Genomic DNA, 17,363 nt, shown 5'->3' on the forward strand with positions numbered 1-17,363 from the left:
GACGCTAGTTAGTATTTTAAGCACTTTCATTACGTAGCATATAGTTACCTTACACCTAGATATCACTTTATGATTGAAGCTACGACCGTTCAGGACGTAAAGGGGGGGGGGTCATCGTCAGGACTATAACAGATGCCTTGATTATTGTACTGCATATATAATTGTATATTGTAGTGCATAGCAATATATTTTATTCAGTTTAATGTACTGCATACATTATTTTTGTATTGTGCATTCATTAAACTCGATTGTATAGAGCTTCGACAGGCATATGAGTATTATAATTGATTTTATTTAAAAGAGACGATAGATCCGTTTTCAGCAAGAACGATCTCGCACTTACCCGAGAAATCTAGCCCCAACAGGACCCATCTCCAGGATGCGAGACGCACAGGCTTCCCCCTCCATTAGAGGAGGAGGATGAATGAGCTTCTCTTTCCTCAGGTACCGGCAGGTGATGCGCATGGGCATGGAAGCTTTCCGAGGTGGAATGATGATGCGAACTCCGGAGTGGCGACATCCACGCATGGCACCACCACGAGCATCCACCATGAAACTCACAAGGAATCTAGTGAACGATCACATTAGTTGGAGGATTTCTCCCCAGCAAATAAAATCAATTTAATGCTTTAATTTAAAGACGAATGATTTTAAAGTGTATAATAATGGGTATAATTTCTTTACGCCCTCTCCCGATAAAAAATTGTCAAGTCTTAGCATTGAGTGTTGAAGTGCATCTGATGAGAAAGCTTGCTGAATATTAGCGATCAGGTTCATGACAAAATCTTGTCAAAGAATGCTGAAGCAGACAAAAAGCAAAAATTTGCTAAATCTTAGCGATCAGTCTCATAGCCAAGACCTATCAATGAATAATGAAATTGATCCGTGGCAAAACGTGTCTAAATCTTAGTGATCACTCTCATGACAAAATCTTGTCAAAGAATGCTGAATCAGACAAAAAGCAGAAATTTGCTAAATCTTAGCGATAAGTCTCATGACTGAAACTTATTAACAAACGCAGATTTGAGAGAAAACATTACTACATCTTAGCATATCTTTCCAAAAAATGCTGAAGCAGAACCGAGACACAAGCTCGATAAGTTTTAACAATAAGTATTAAGACCAAATATTGGCAATGAATAGCAGACCGGTGCCACTAGCAAATATTTGTCATATCTTATTGAGAGAACTAAGCCTTTACAATAAATGCAGGCACTGACGGAGGGTCAATATTTCAGCATGGATACGATTTGACATTGGCAAAGGAAATTCAAATTGTAATGGCCAATTATAAATTAAGAAGCTTAACATTAGTAGCAATTTTTTTTTTTGTATTTTGTTTTCAATTTACAAATAGATTACTTATTTAAAATTATGAATGATAAAGTAATAGATAGAAAACAATGTATCATGAAGAAAACTAAAAAATTATCTGAAAAGAAAGACGCTTGTATTTTAAATTATATTAGCAATTTATAAAGAAAAATATTTATATTCTTAATAAATCAAATGAGATGAGAAAAAGGATACATAAAAAAAACATTTTTTATTTGAAATAATTTATAATAAACTTCCACGTTTTGTTCGAAATTTAGAAAAGAACCATGGAATGAATAAAAATCAAAATTTAAATGAAATAAAAATACTATGATGTATATTATTTTTTATTTCTAATTCTAGTATTTTAATTCAAAAAATATTTATTTAAATAAAAAATTATTACACTTAAAACTATTTCATAGTGTAATCTACTTTTTTTTATGATCAAATCGCTTAAAAAACTACTTTTAATATAAAAAGAAACAAGTTAGCATAGTTTATTTTAATGTCTATTTATTACATTTTATTAAAAGTATTTTTGCATAAAGAAGAAAACTATCAACAAACATTCTACCACAACATATAAATTTAAGGAAGAAATTTCTAATATCCCACAACTGGGCATTATTGTATATAAGAAGTCAAACTTACGTTTTCCATTTAAGTCTGCTGCTTTTTTTTCCATGCAAGTTAGGGAAAAAGGAAAAGGGTAAAATTATTATTGTGAAGAAAGTTAATGAAACATAGCAAGCATACACTGAAAAAACTGTTAACATGTTAAGTAAGATAAATGCATATAGGGTAAATAAGAACTGTTGGCAAAATTTTAAGGATTGGGATCGCAATTTTTTTGTTTGTTTGTTTTTTGTGCGAGAATGCTGTCCGGATGGGGGCCAAAATGATCCACTGAGACAAAAACAAAAATTGCTTCTTTAGCAAATCGTTTACGTCAGTTATTAGAACATTTTTAGACCTCATCAAAATAGATATGGGTCACGGCTATGTGATATCTTTATATTAGTGTACCGCTGATAATATGTATTATTGATGGTTTAAGCAGTTTTGAGCAATAACTGTAATAAAAACCATGTCCAAAACGCAAAATTTAATAGAAAGAATATCAAAATGCAGAATGACAAAAAAGAGATTTACAGAGTACTTCAAAATATAAAAAAATATGCAATTAAACACATAATTCAAATTTTTAAAAGGACTTTAACTACCATGTCACATGGACTTCTGGTTTCCTCCCGTTTTTCAGGATCTAATTTTTATCATTTTACTGTCCAAAGTTACACTGTAGTATCACATGAAAATCACTGTCTAAAACAAATGCTTACTAAGTTATATTTCGACAAAATCCATTTCTCGACCAAAATAAATTCTTAATGCTTATACGCCACCTGTTTTTCTTCTTAGAATCAGTGGTAAAAAACAGTATGCCGCCTATTTTTTTTTTTTTAACAAATAACTTAACAATAAAACCCACTAAAAGATGAACAGTTTACCTAATAACGAGGAAAGAAAATAATAACTGTGATTTAAAGATCTTTTATTTCATTGTTTGATGCTATTTGCAGAATATGCTAAAATTTTAATTTTCTTTGCACACCGCTTTAATTCCCTGATGAACAATTAATGCATCCATTGCCTTGTTCCCTATTCTGTTTTAAAATTTATCTCCATTTTTATTCTTGATTTATGTTTTCTGAACGTATGTGTGGGTGCATTAAAAATCTTTTTTATATTGCTTTTTTACCATTCTGTATTTTAGTATTTCTTTAAATTGAATTTGTGTTTTAGACATGATTTTTATTTCATCTAAAATATGCAGCTGTAGATAGATTTTGTATCAACATTTTTCCAATTACAGAGATTTTTTGGTGTGCGTATTATATTCCTTTCTAAAATTCATGCAAATTTCATTTATCTTTTACAAAGTTTTATTAATATTTCTAATGTTACACTCTATCATACTATATTTTTATGTTTCTTGTAGTTTCCATATTTTTCATAAAAATATTTTAAAAATCCAACAAACTGTATATAGATTTACTTTACATTTTTTTTCTATTAATTTTGAAAAATCATTGCAAGCTTTGCAATATTTGCTGCAAATTTCACTCCTATTGCCACCCTTACCATCCTTTCTTGCTAGTCTTTTCAGATAATGAGTGAATGAATTGCTGAGAAGGTGCATTTCTCAACAATACCATCGAGGAGAAACCTGTGCTCACTTTCATATATACGTGCATGCCTTCACTTGCGCCCATTCATTTCTCTATAAGAAATGCGTCATAGTGCACACCATCCTTAAAAATATTTCCCCTGCCAGTTCTCATTCACCCTGTAGAAATTTTAACAAAAACACTTGCAAGCAAAATATTAGTTGTTATTAAGAAAATTGGACAAAGACCTGACACATACATACAACATGACACAAAAATGCACTTTTTAAAAGGAACTTCAGGAATGAGGAGAAGAATAACAGCAAATTAAGAACAACAACAATGGAACTCGGCCGATTCGAAACTGATTCACGTCCACAATAAAAAAAATTTATTTATCCAAAAATGAGAGATAAGAAAAACTGAGGATAGAAGTGAATTCAAAATAAGAGAAGGATCTTTAAAATTAAGAATGGAAGCAAAAATTTATTTTTAATAGCATCAATTTTAGTAAATAAAAAACAGTTAGTAATTTTAATAAATAAAAATTATAAACGCATTTTAAAGTGTAAAAATGACCATTTCAAAGGAAAAAAATCAAACATTTCACAATAATAATCAAAATTTACTGTAGGAAAACAGGAATTTAAATATAAAATATGAATAAAAAAAACTTCAAAATGAAAGATTTAGTTGACATCTAAAATATTGAAAATTCATTAAAAATGAGGACTTTTTAATAGAATACATCGTATTATAATCAATCGAATGAATTAAGAGCTTTAAATTATTTATGTACGATTACTGAAAAGACACGTTACAGGAATATTCAACAAACAAAAAAAAATTACAATTATTTGTTTCACTTCATGTTAATCAAAATAAATTCGAATTGTAAAAAAGTATTTTAATGTAGCGTTAATAGGAAATTCAAGATACTAAAAGAAAAAGTTCGGATTATCAAATAATTTATTCGAATTAGCCAAGCTCCATTGTATAAATGTACATAAAGAAAAATTAAGTCACACTGCCGTAAATAAGAGATAAAAAAGAAGAGATTAGTCACATACAAAATCCGGCACATACAAAAAAGTGCAAAAGAATTGCCGAAGAGGATGATGGGTACTTTTTCTGATGATATATAATTAGTATTCTATTAGGAATACAATTTACCTTTAAAGGATTTGAATGAAAGAAAATTATGATTCAATAAATAGTTCATATAAGAATAACTTCTGTCAAAAATGAATGCGCAATCCAATGTAATTTTTTAATAGTGAGCAGTAGAGAAATGAGATATTGCAAATAGAGGCACTCATCAGCTGCTCCTCATTTTAATCTCTTACTATTACCATGATATCTCTTATTGTTATATCATAAAAATCCGATGCTCAAAAGATTGAATTCCTCTCGACAGATTCTGGATAGATTGCCGGTCTGTAGAAGTCAAGCCTATAAAAACAACTTTCACAAAAGAGCTGTGCCATTCCTCCCTAGATGGGACCAATAACACTGCTACTGGGGATCGAAAAGAAGACGGCAGGCCTAAAAATCTGACGCAGCGTGATCAAATAAAAATAATTCGAGAGAAAAAAAAAACGAATAGAAATGCTGACAAAGCTAAAATAATGCAGGCATTACACACTTTTCACTGTTTACAACTACAGTGCTACAAGGAAGCATCAACCTAAATGGACTAAAAGGCACATTGAAAACAGATTCCAGTAGGTAAAAACGACATATTCTGGAGTTCAGAATGAACCTCCGTTGCATTTTCTTATGAGAAAAAAATTAATTTAAATGGTCCAGAAGGCTACCAATATTATTGTCATTGCCTCGGTAAGGAAGAAAAGACTCATTCTATCGACAATGGGAGGTGGAGATTTAATGATTAAATTGGCAGTAGGATATGTGAGAAAGAAAAAAAAAAGCGTAGCGTTCCTGAGTGGCAGGCAGAAACACACGTACTATATCCAAATCTCGAATTCATATATCCTTCCCTATGGTGTTGAGATAGGTGGAAACGCCTGGATTTTACATCATGGCAGAGCAACAATTCATACAGATAATGGGTTTAAAAATTGATTTGAAGCAAATAAAGTTCAGTTTTTGCCATGATTTGCTAAAATCCATGCAGAAAACATTGCAAAGGACAGTCCACCACCTTTACGGAAAAGGCAAGCAGTTTAAATTAGTAACTGAGCTTCGGAGAGCTTTGAAAGACGAACAGAAAAAATTGTGCCAAATAGAAATTCGACTATTTGAAATTCGAATTCAAAATAGAAATTCGACTATTTGAAATTCGAATTCAAAATAGAAATTCGAATATTTGATTCGATGCCAAACTGAATCTTTGAAGTATCAAAGCCGGAAGATTTCTCTATTAATAAAACTTTTTTTCGTACTATTTAGAAGCATTTTTCGACTTTTTTCGCAGAGTGTGATGTAGTCAAACCTGATTTATTTATTGTAATTTTTTGTTCCAAGTTTCATGTATAGCTATCTGTTTGTAAATAGGTCTTTAAAGTATTGCTCATTAAATTGTTCTGAAAAAAATCATTTTTTTTTTATTTATTTAAAAAAAGATTTGTATTCTTCTATTTTTTTCACATAGTGTAAATGACACTTCAAAAGGCTGATCAAATGAGATAAACAGTAACTTATCTCATATCTTGGACTTATCTTTGTTTGGACGACAGAAAGCTGAACTGCTAAGTAAGGAGTTCCAAAATCATAAAGACCTATTAAATGCTTGTAAATTGTAGTGTAAAAAAGACCAACTAAAATTTTTTTATTTATGTGTTTTTGTTTTCACTGAATACAGAGGTATCTGATAAGCCATATACTGAGTGGTATCTCTAAAAGACGAATGCTTCTAACTAAAAATTTTCATTTCTATACTGCTTACCATTACTACAGTGGATTATGTGTCATTTTTGACAGACAATTATAAATGAAAAATACTCACGAGGGAAAAAAACTGATTCCCTAGAAATGTTTTTGCAAATATTTGAAAAATTAAAACATAACTATTCTTTATTTTTTATTATGAACGTGTTATTCTCGTTAAAGAATTTTTAGGATTTCATTAATTTGTAATAAAAATTTTAAGACTTATAGATCGAAAATTGAAAGTTTATAATTTTACTGTACACAGAGATAAATAAAAGGCACTATTATTGCACAGTGAAAAAAAAGGAGAATCTGAAAGAGAGTCAAAACTGGAGTAGAATTTTAGATTTTCCAGCCTTTATAAATATATGTGAAAAATTATTCATCAGTATTGTTCCAATCCTATTGTTTCTCTCCTTACAAATGAGTATAATTTCCTTGTAAATAACGCGGCGGGGGGAGGGGGGTAAATATAATGCAGAAGAAAAGCTGGAGTTTTGTTCGATGATTGGGTTCAATAAATGTTCATCATGATGGTTGTTTGTTGCACAGTCAGCAACTGATGCCAATACAGTGTGTTTTTCTTATTATCACTAAAAGCCTCTAAATAAATAGAAAGTTTAATATTACAAAAAATGCGCGCGATTTGTGATTTTGGAAGTCACTTTATAAATCTTCTTCAGTTTTTCTTTCAGGGAATATGTTGAAGACTATCTGTCGCATGCAACAATTCAAATGCATTCTGCTTGTTTCGCTAAATTAAGTCGCATAAGATTCTTATTATGAATTGAAACAAAACTCAAAGTTTCCTTCTGTATTACGGTAATTTTTTTTGTTTGTATAGTCTTTATAGAGGAAATAACAGCCATTTGTAATACTTCGTAAATTTTAATTACACTGTTGTCAATATACTGATTGGAAAAAAAATGGAAAAATGAGTAAAACATGCATTTAAAAAAATCAAAAATAAGCCAACCTGCTTCTTAACATGCCTTTTGGGAGGGAAGAATAGTAGAAATCATCAGTCCAACTAAAACGTCTAAATAATTAATAAATAAAATGCACGTTAAATTAAAATTGCACATGCTGGCACAAAAAGAAAAAAAAATTCTGAAAATAAAAGAAAACGAAATTAGTATTTTTTGTTTTTTATCTCAGGCAAATCAAGAACGGTAATAATATTCTTAAACCAAAATAATTATAAATCACAAGAGGTAACGAGGATTATGCTTCAATAATCAGTGACGGCATTTTTACTGTAACCGTGGGAGTGCAGTAACTGACACAACCGCAATAATCTTTTCGACGATATTTAAACTTTACCTTTTTTTTAAAAAAAATTAATAATTCAACTAATAAATACATTATTTATTAAAAATAATGAACACTTTATTGACTTGATGTCAGCACATTTTTACAGAGAAACTGCAACAAAATAACTGAAATTTTTATTTAATTTTAATTAATATCTGTGCTTGGTTAGTTAAAAACATGTTCCTAGTTATATTTTTTCCAGTTCTTATTCTCGTTTATAAAAATTTACTCCATTACAATTGAACAATTCAAAAAAAAAAATCATGAAAGTGTACCTTAATCACCTTAACATCTAGAAGAATAAAATATTCGTTGGGTTTTTCAGCATTAATTCATAGCACAAAAAGTATTCTTATATCATCTTAAAATTTTTTTAAAAAATAGCTTTCCCATCTTAATTCCATTTTCGTGCAGCTTTTTTTTTCTGATTTTTAATTAGTTTCTCAAAATGAATCTAAGTACAATTTATGACATTTCGTTTAAATATCATGCCTGTTTCATTGTTTAAATTCATCTCTAATAGGCATATTTTGCCAATATAAAAGTTGCCTTCTTCAAGCATTTCCGCTTTTCTTTTTTACCGTGCAGAAAAAGTGGTTTTTAATATGTCTCCGTAACAACTTGCTTTAATTATAATTTAAACTGTTGCTTTTATTACGGTTTGGTATAATTTTCACTGATTTTAGCTCTAATACATTTTTAATATGCTGTTTCAACTGTTTTTTATTATTATTTTGAGTTCATTGAGTGAGGCTTTACTTCATTTTTTAAATTTTGTCAACTTGTCTTTATTGCATAAGTTTATCGCATAGGTTGCATAATCGTACTTTTTAGAATGTGTCAACAGACCTTCCTTTGTAGCTCCATATTCTTCTATATATATATATTTTTAATTTCATGATATATAGAACTCTTGCTTTTTTTCTATTATCTATTATTGTCATATATCTTCCAAAGGCTTCCAAATCGTACTTTCTAAAATGTGTCAATAGAACTTTCTTTTTAACTTCGTCATCTTCTACATGCATTTTTTTTTTTTTTTTAATTTCGTGTTATAGAACTCATACTTTTTTTCCCTATTATTATCATGTGATGGGTGTTCAAAATTCAAATACCAGATATTAAATATTTAAAATATATTATAGGAATTTTTAATATCAAGATTCCTGAAATGGAATGAATGTGGATATGTATCATGAAATCAGCACCAAACCAAAAATATTTCTACAAAAATAAATGAGGATATTTTCAGAATTCATCAGTGAGCTGAATGAAGTGCTGTGAATTTAAAAAAGATTTAAAGTTGAAAATATTAATACAACAATTTAATTTGCAATACATTACGAAGATTTTTATTAATTTTATCATGCTTCGACCACCTTCAGAACAACGGAAAGTTGTCCATCAAACGGAATTTTCATTTGTTTTTTGGACTTCCGACCCTTATAATATTGAATTCAACATATATTTTACTATGACTAAGTATGGGCCAATAAATATGTTAATGAATTACTGATGCTTAAAATGCAAGTTAACGAATATTACAGACTTTTTTTCACTATATGCCATTTAAATGCTCCTCAACTAAAGAAATGCATTTTCATACACAAAATATATTTATTATGTTTGATTATTATATTATTATTGTTATGTTTGATTGCGCATATAAATATATAAACACTTATGAGTGCAAAACATGTTCTTCGCAAAGCTTTACTTTTGCACCGACTTCGGTGCTGAATCCTTCAAATAAACCGGAGTCTTGTCATTTTAACTCATCTCTTCATTCTCTCTAGCTAACAAACATATATATCTTGAAATCACAAAAAGTTATTAGGTTCAGGGGGATTTTATTACTTGCTTTTTTTAGTTTCAAGCCATATATATTTGCGTTATGTAATATCATTTGCAAGTTTATTATTTCCAACATGCATAAAATGACAAATTCCTTATGCTTTAATTCTAACAAATAAATGAGAATCACCCCGCATGGACAGGAGCTCGGCCCAAGTCGATGTTGTCAGGGGAAAATTTTTCACTAAAGCCAGTCTCCACAGGAGTTACATGTTGCGGTGACAGTTTATCTTCTTCCACCATTGGAGCTGTCAAAAATAATTAAATATATAGAGTTGTCGAAAACTATTATACTATAACAGTTCCCATAAATTGAAAATATTATGCAATCAAAAAAAAATGTTTAACTATCTTATAAAGCCAACTAAAATTAAGTACACTTTAACAGAATGTTTAAGAATTTTTTTTTAAATTTTAATTATTTTCCACTTTTAAGTTAAAAATAATACAGAAACTTGAAAACATCTTTTTTTTTTTTCAAATTCACAATTTGATAATTCATATGCAATACAAATTGTTTGATTGAGTGATAATCAAATTCCGAAAACATTCATTTTTGCTATCGCTAATACACATTGGTACAAAATTTTAAAACTTAAGTCAATTAGATAATGAGAAACCGATTATAAAGTTCTATCTTCATAAACATATAACAAATTAGGTTAAATAAATGAATGTAAGAACACATTTCTTTTTAAATCTCACATCAAAGGAATGAACATAAAAAAAATATTTTTGCAGAATTTTAGGTTTGGTCCAAAAAATCTCTGTAAAAACATATAGAAAATTTTCCAAAAAACAAAAACTAATTTTTGCAAATTGATAAATAATTATGATACATTAATAAATTCTTTACTTATATTTAAATATAAATGTGAAGTGAACAGAAAGTAATCAGTTCTCATTTTTATACTAATATTTGCAGTGATATTAAACTGGAGTCATACTTTCTTAAATATGATAAACAATATTATTTCTAATCATTTTTAATTAATAATAATAAATTTCAATTAATTATACTTTATAAGTTCTTTTAAAAAAATGAAAGAGTAAAAGAATGGCTTTTTCACCTCCAAACTGTTTTACAGAATGCATGATGTCGTGATGTTTCTCGTCCTTGGTGACATCAATGGGAAGAGAATCGTCTCCGAGAGACTTCATCTCGTCAGCTGTCAAATATCCGTAAGACTGATCACCTAACATCGCCTCTTCACCTGCATTTTACGACAAAATATCATTTAAAAAAATGGTATACAATCTTCTATTCAAAAGAAAATAATCCACATTTCAAAAGCAATATCTGGAGCTTAAGCCCTTAATGTCTGTGGGTTTTTTTTTCAATTAAAGAAGAAGAATTATTTCCTTAACATTTTCTATCGAAGTGAAAAAAAAATTTAATAAGTACAAAGATTGGGTGAAATATTCTATAGTTTCCAAACCATTCTTTGATTTTCAACGAAGTTTTTACAAATACTTCTGTTGCCTATTCTGAACAACGACAATACGATGAAGGGAGGACAAGGAGGAGTAAGAGGATACATTTGTCTCTTACGGAGTTCATTTTTTTAAAAGCAAAATAAGAAGAGAAGGCGAAAAATATACCTAACTTCGGGCGCCATTTACTTTTGCTATGCCACTGCTGATGACAGAGGCGAAATAATCATACTCTGAACCGGGTGCAAATCCACTCATTCTTACAAAGAAACCTTTCTCAGCGGGCACGAAATAAAAGAATGCATAACTGATAAAAATGAAATATAACTCATGTTTAAAAAGAGAGAGTATAACTTTCGCATTAAACAGTAGGGAATACGAGTGCAGAGTGTTCTGGCAAATCGTGTACCGTAGACAAAAAATAACGACAAATAGAAATATATATATATATATATATATATATATATATATATATATATATATATATATAAATACAGTTTTGGATTACTTAAAATAAGTGTTCAAAGATATGCCTTCTAAAGTTATGCACCATTTTCATGTTCTTCGTGCAAGTCGATTATTATGCGATTGTAAATGTGTATTCTATTAAATCTGTGCCCTACACTTTATCTGGATTTTTTAACTCCTTTAACAGTCCCATCTCTTTGTACTTCTTATGTTCTTTTACAAAAAAGGCTTTTATCTACACACCTGGCATACCCTTCAAAATATAAGCGATTTTTCGGGATATCCTTTATAAACCAGGATCTATTTCATTATTCTTTACACTTTATAAATGAAAAATGAAAGGAACGGCGATTTTTTCCCAGTAGAATGATATAGAAGAACGGACAAATTCATCAAAGCTCGTAAGAATGACCTAACTATGAGTATTTAAGAGCACACAAAAAGTAACTTAATAAAATAGATTTCGTCTCCACTTTGCATGCACTTTATGTGCTAATCATTTCAATGATTCACAGAAAGTGAAATGAATACCATGAGAATATGGAGGAAAGGGAGAAAACTAACAGTGCTGGCAACACAATACACCCCAGCATCATCTAGTGGCGAAACTGCTTACTTCGAAGAGGGAAAAAAGTCATCAAATTTGTACGATGAAATACTTTATACCCATTGACCTAACAAAGAAATACCATTTTTCCAATTTCTGAGAGATTCTGAAAAGGTTCTGTCCAAGCGTCCATTCCATCCATTTACCGCCAGATTCCAATTCAACTCATCGTGTTGTGCATAACCATTTTACTATTTAAACACTACTTTTATGAATATATTTAGCTCTCTAATTTGAAGTTAAAAAGGAGAAAGAGCTAAGTACTGGAAAGAAATGTATTTTTCAACATGACCCGTAAGATCCCTCCTCAACTGTATGAGGGCATGAATAATATTTGCGCATTTTCAACGGCTACCATTATTGGTGTTTATGACAGCTATTGATTTAAATAAAAGCAATATTTTGTATCCAATATTGCCTTGAATGCGTTTATTATTATTATTTTAAAACTGAATGTACATTACCAGACAAAAATTGAACTCGTAATCTTCACATACACACAGACAAATACAGTGTATATAAAATTGCAATTACTACAAAATTTGATTGCTCAATTGAAGTAAACATAAATATGCAGCTAAAAGCATGCAAAATGCAGCATAAATACTGAAATTTGCAAAAGAAACTAAAACACATTTATATGAAAAGAAAAAAAAAATATTGCAAAATAAGTGTATTTCGGCAGTAAAATTTGTAAGCATAAAAATGGCACTTGTAAATGACTTCTTTTCAAGATTATTAGGCAACATTAATTATTTATATTTTCTTTTATTATCTCGATTAGCACGAGATATTGCACGATATCTCCACGATGTTGTTTACACTTTGAAGTCTAAAAATATTGTAAAGATATCGTAATAATGTTCTGGGGTATATTGTGTTAATAAGCATGGTGTCCACAAATGAAAAGAAGACTTTCGTTGCAATGGCGTTGTTTCTTATCACAATGAGGTGCTCTGTTTACCGATAAACATGGATCTTCCTCCTGCCTCGTCACGCTCGACCCTCTTCTTACTAAAAATGAAATCAACCTACCATGAAGACCTACAAAAATGGCACACAATTTCTTTTTCGAAGAATAAGAACATCGTTCCAATGATAGACTGGAATGGGGAGGGGGAGAATAGTTAATGCTCAACTGTGTTACAACATACTATTGAAGTTTAACGGATGTCATCAAAAGAAAGGGTAGGAACATCTCTCGAATGGGACAGTACTTAGCTGAGGCATGGAAGAGCAGGGCATCATGACAAACTGAATCTGGGAGTTTCTATACTCAAATTATCCACTTCTTTTACCATATGTGATGAAGGAATTCCCAGGATCACAATACACACAATAAGCACACACTAGCATACAAAGCAAAATACACTATGACAGTTATGGATAGGTATCATCTTGCTCATAAATTGTAACTACATTTTCTTTAAGTAAAATGTTAGTCTCCTTTTCATTGTGGTTCACCTTATACATTCATAAAAATACCTCACTTGGTAACATATAACTCATAATTAAATATTTACCTTTTCTGAAACTAGTTTAATAACAATAATTTTTTTTATTCAAACATGGTACATGTATTAAAAAATAAATGCATCTAAATTATTTTCATGGTTCTTATACATTGAAGCAATGAATGAAATATTTACTTGCTATATAAACATAATCATGGAAAACCGGCTGAACAAAATCTCGAAAAATCAAAATCTAAATTCAAGAATATCATTTAAAACTCAGTGTTATAATAATTTTAATATTTTAATCATAAAATTTCAACCCAAAACCGACAGGCATTGAAATGCCTTCGAAGTATCATTCACAATATATAATCGTAAAATGTAGACCGGTAACCGGCCTATAATGAAATGTCTTCATACCACCATTCACAATATGTAATTATAAAACTTAAACTGATAACCGTTCTATAATGAAATGCCTTCGTAGTATCACTCACAATGTCATTTTAATGTGTATTATTCGTTCTCGGAAATCATCAATTTATGAAAATCATCCCTGTTCATGCGCATGGGCCACTCGATTTTGAATTTCCAGACCAATGGTGAGATGAAAGATGTGTGAGGGGATATTTACTTTTTCTGAGCATTACGAAGAAAAATTTCAATGTTTCATATATCGAATGCTTTAAAAACATCCCTTTTTTTATACAAGGACATTCCAATTTTTGCTAGCTGCACCACACCCTTCTGAAATGACCACCATTGAATCATCTCTGGAATTGCCCAAACGAGATGTGGACTGTTTTCTGAGACGAATTTGTGTTTTCAATAAAAACAAATTCCGTAGATCCTCATTTCATTATCGATTCTGATTTCCCTTCCTTTAAATCTGTTAAATAAATGACAATTTTTATGCTTTAATATTAAAATTAATAATTAATTCAAAGTTGAAAATTTATCATAGTTAAAAATTTGTATAATTAAAACAAATTGTGTTTAAATAAATATCAACTGCGATAACTGAAATTAATATGGCAAATTTCGATATTGATTTTTCGGGATTTTGAACAGCAGGATTTCAACCTTATCGAGATTATGACCAATTTTAAAAAATATATATATAATTGCATATTATGTTTTCGTACATTGTTTCCGGCCGTCAAAATCAGTCTAAACAATGAGTTTCTTCGGCTAGACTTAAGAACACTGTACAGTTCTGTAGCCCAGTTCGCACAACTTTTAAATCTCAGCAATGTTAAATATAATTCCAAATTTAGAAAGAGAGTTATTGCTGAAAAAATTCAAGCTTCGCGACTGTACTGTGGTCTTAAATCTAGCCGATTTCTTTTATACCAACTTACTCATTTGAAAGTTTTGTCCCTCTAAGTAAGGGAGATAGACATGAGTGGCGTGAGTGGGCTTTCCAAATATTGCAGCTTCGTCGAAGTCAGCACCTGCATCAAGTTAATGGAGTTTATTTAAAGAGCATATCACACTTATTTTGTACGTCATCAAGATATTCATTGGCTGGAATTCAAGACTTTTGATCATCATTTAATGATTGTTTCAAACAATGAAGCAGTTTGTTAATCTAAACAACTTTCTCGTATACGTGCGCAACAGCAAACATTTCGGATCTTTTGATCCTCATTTAATCATTGTTTTAAAAAATGAAGTAGTTTGTTAACCTACGAGAGTGCCCTCGGTTCATCTTTCTCACTAACGTACACAACAATAAAGTAATATTTCTTACATAAGCAACATTTCTGCTTTGAAGCACAGTTTCTCTCTCTCTTTTTTGAAAAGAAAAATTTGTTTCCGAAAATACATTTTCAACTGATCTATCCAGAATCTGACAAAACTCGACCATTTTGATGATAAGACTGTGTGTCAATTTTAATTTAAGTCGTGTTGTTTACATGAATTATCCCGCTTATTTTAATTTTAAATAACCGCATTCCCGCGCTCGCGGACAAACAGACCTTTGATGCTTTATTTTATTTTATTTTTTTTTTAGAATTTAATTGATTTTTATAATCTAGAATTGAGCACCTTGAAAAATGTCATTCTCTTAACTTGCTGAATTTTTTATTATTATTATTATTATTGTTATACTCATAGGTGGACATAATTTCATTTTTTGAAAAACTTAGTAAGACCTGAAACAGGAGAATCACCCAAATCTTTAACGATTCGAGTAGTTTCTTTTTCTATGCTTCGTAGACGAGAAAGCGAAAACAAATGAAAAAACGACTCACGGCAATGCAGATCAATGCACTTCGATTACATTTTTCTTTTGCAAATGTTCTCAGATTTTTTTTTGCAGCTGTCCTCAAAAATTATTCTCTTTTATAATATATATATATATATATACAGATATACACAGATCATGGATGAATGAAGCATCTGACTCATCTGAAGAAAACACATCAAGAAAAAGCAATAAATTAAAAATAAATTGAACCATAAGCTGCATAAAAGAATATACTATCTTAGGGACAGCCAGCGCACACAATAACAAAAAAAAAGAATTATGTGCAAAATTGCAGCAAAACTAGCAAAGCATTTAAAACAAAATTATTTGCACAGAAACGTCACATGACCCGTACAAAAATACTTCCATTTTTCCTGAATAAGGTACCTGAGAATAACATGGCTAGACTTATTTCAAATGAAAACAGCGATAATCGAGACAATATTGAAAAAAAAAAGAATTTAGTCTTAATAGATTAATGAATATTGTACGATCTCGAGAAGTCCTCAACAGGGCGGCTAAAGTAAGATTACATTGTATTTTAATTTTTTTTTATGTTTAAAGTTATTTATTTGTTTAATGAATGCAGAAATACGAGGTTCGTTTGAATCATTTTTTAGTGGGTCGCAGTCATAATGAAACCAAAAAATCTGTAGAAATCAATGAAAAGTTCATTTAAGATTTTCAAACTATCATTAAGTTGGATATGAATCATGATCGTTTTAAAAATTGCAGTGCCTTTGTTCGCGAACAAACAGAATCCTAAGAAAAAGAAGTTGGAATAATGGTCACATCTTTTATCAACTCAAAACGGGAATTCTTCTTGTTCAGAAAGTGAAACTAAAAAAATTGCTACACCAGCACTTTAAATGAGGTTCTCAATATTGAGGGAGAGAATATATATATATATATATATAAATAGTTTTGGTCGATTCAAAAGCTTATTTTTAAAAAATGCAGCGTTAAAAAGAATTCCTACTTAAGGATAAGATCAATTGAATTTATCATGTATAAAAATATTTATGAATGTCTAAAACCAATACGGGCAAAAATTATGAAAAAAAAAATGTATATCATATTTTCAGGCAGAAGAAGGTGAGGGAAACAATCAATAAGTTAATATTTGCCATCCATTCAAGGTAGGGTGATAGCTATTGGAATACCTCCTTCGTCCTCAGAATCCGTCATAAACGTTTCTTGCATCGTTTCAGGAGCAACGACTTTGTATTTTTCTTCGGTGACGGTGGTGGTGGTCGTTGTGATGGTTGTCTCTGTGACGACTTTCAGCGTTTCCACTACCGAAATGTACCCCAAACGCTGAGCTATAGATAATGGCGTTTGCCCTTGCTATAAAAAAAAAAGATATTTAAAAAAACATTTAAATTGAATGATATGAACAACAACCTATAGCAAGAAAATATAAGAAATGTAACCATTAAATGCATTTTAGCCAAAATTTAATCAAAAGATTGTGTAAATTAAAATGATTTTTGAAATCTCTCTTTCATTACCTTACTGGAAAATAGAATATAATATTTTGATAATTTTTTTTTCTTTTCGTTACACTGATAAAAGCGTGAAAATATCAAAATCAA

At 30.0% G+C, this 17,363-nt stretch overlaps 1 protein-coding gene across 18 annotated transcripts in view; it reads right to left on the bottom strand.

Moving 5' to 3' along the window:
• LOC129989335 (ankyrin-2-like) overlaps positions 1-17,363 on the bottom strand; it is a 284,123-nt gene that overhangs the window by 96,165 nt on the left and 170,595 nt on the right. For 10 of the 18 annotated variants that reach the window (XM_056097811.1, XM_056097812.1, XM_056097798.1 and 7 more), the window contains exons 18-24: positions 16,932-17,115; positions 14,876-14,968; positions 10,619-10,762; positions 9,679-9,796; positions 7,357-7,419; positions 1,972-1,992; positions 344-568 (exon numbers count right to left, since the gene is read on the bottom strand). In XM_056097811.1, coding sequence (XP_055953786.1) covers positions 344-568; positions 1,972-1,992; positions 7,357-7,419; positions 9,679-9,796; positions 10,619-10,762; positions 14,876-14,968; positions 16,932-17,115 — 848 coding nt within the window. The remainder of the gene's footprint in view (positions 1-343; positions 569-1,971; positions 1,993-7,356; positions 7,420-9,678; positions 9,797-10,618; positions 10,763-14,875; positions 14,969-16,931; positions 17,116-17,363) is intronic. The other 8 variants (XM_056097809.1, XM_056097808.1, XM_056097797.1 and 5 more) reach the window with 7 other exon arrangements.

The sequence above is a fragment of the Argiope bruennichi genome, chromosome 10 (assembly GCF_947563725.1).
Source record: "Argiope bruennichi chromosome 10, qqArgBrue1.1, whole genome shotgun sequence".
Classification (NCBI taxonomy): domain Eukaryota; kingdom Metazoa; phylum Arthropoda; class Arachnida; order Araneae; family Araneidae; genus Argiope; species Argiope bruennichi.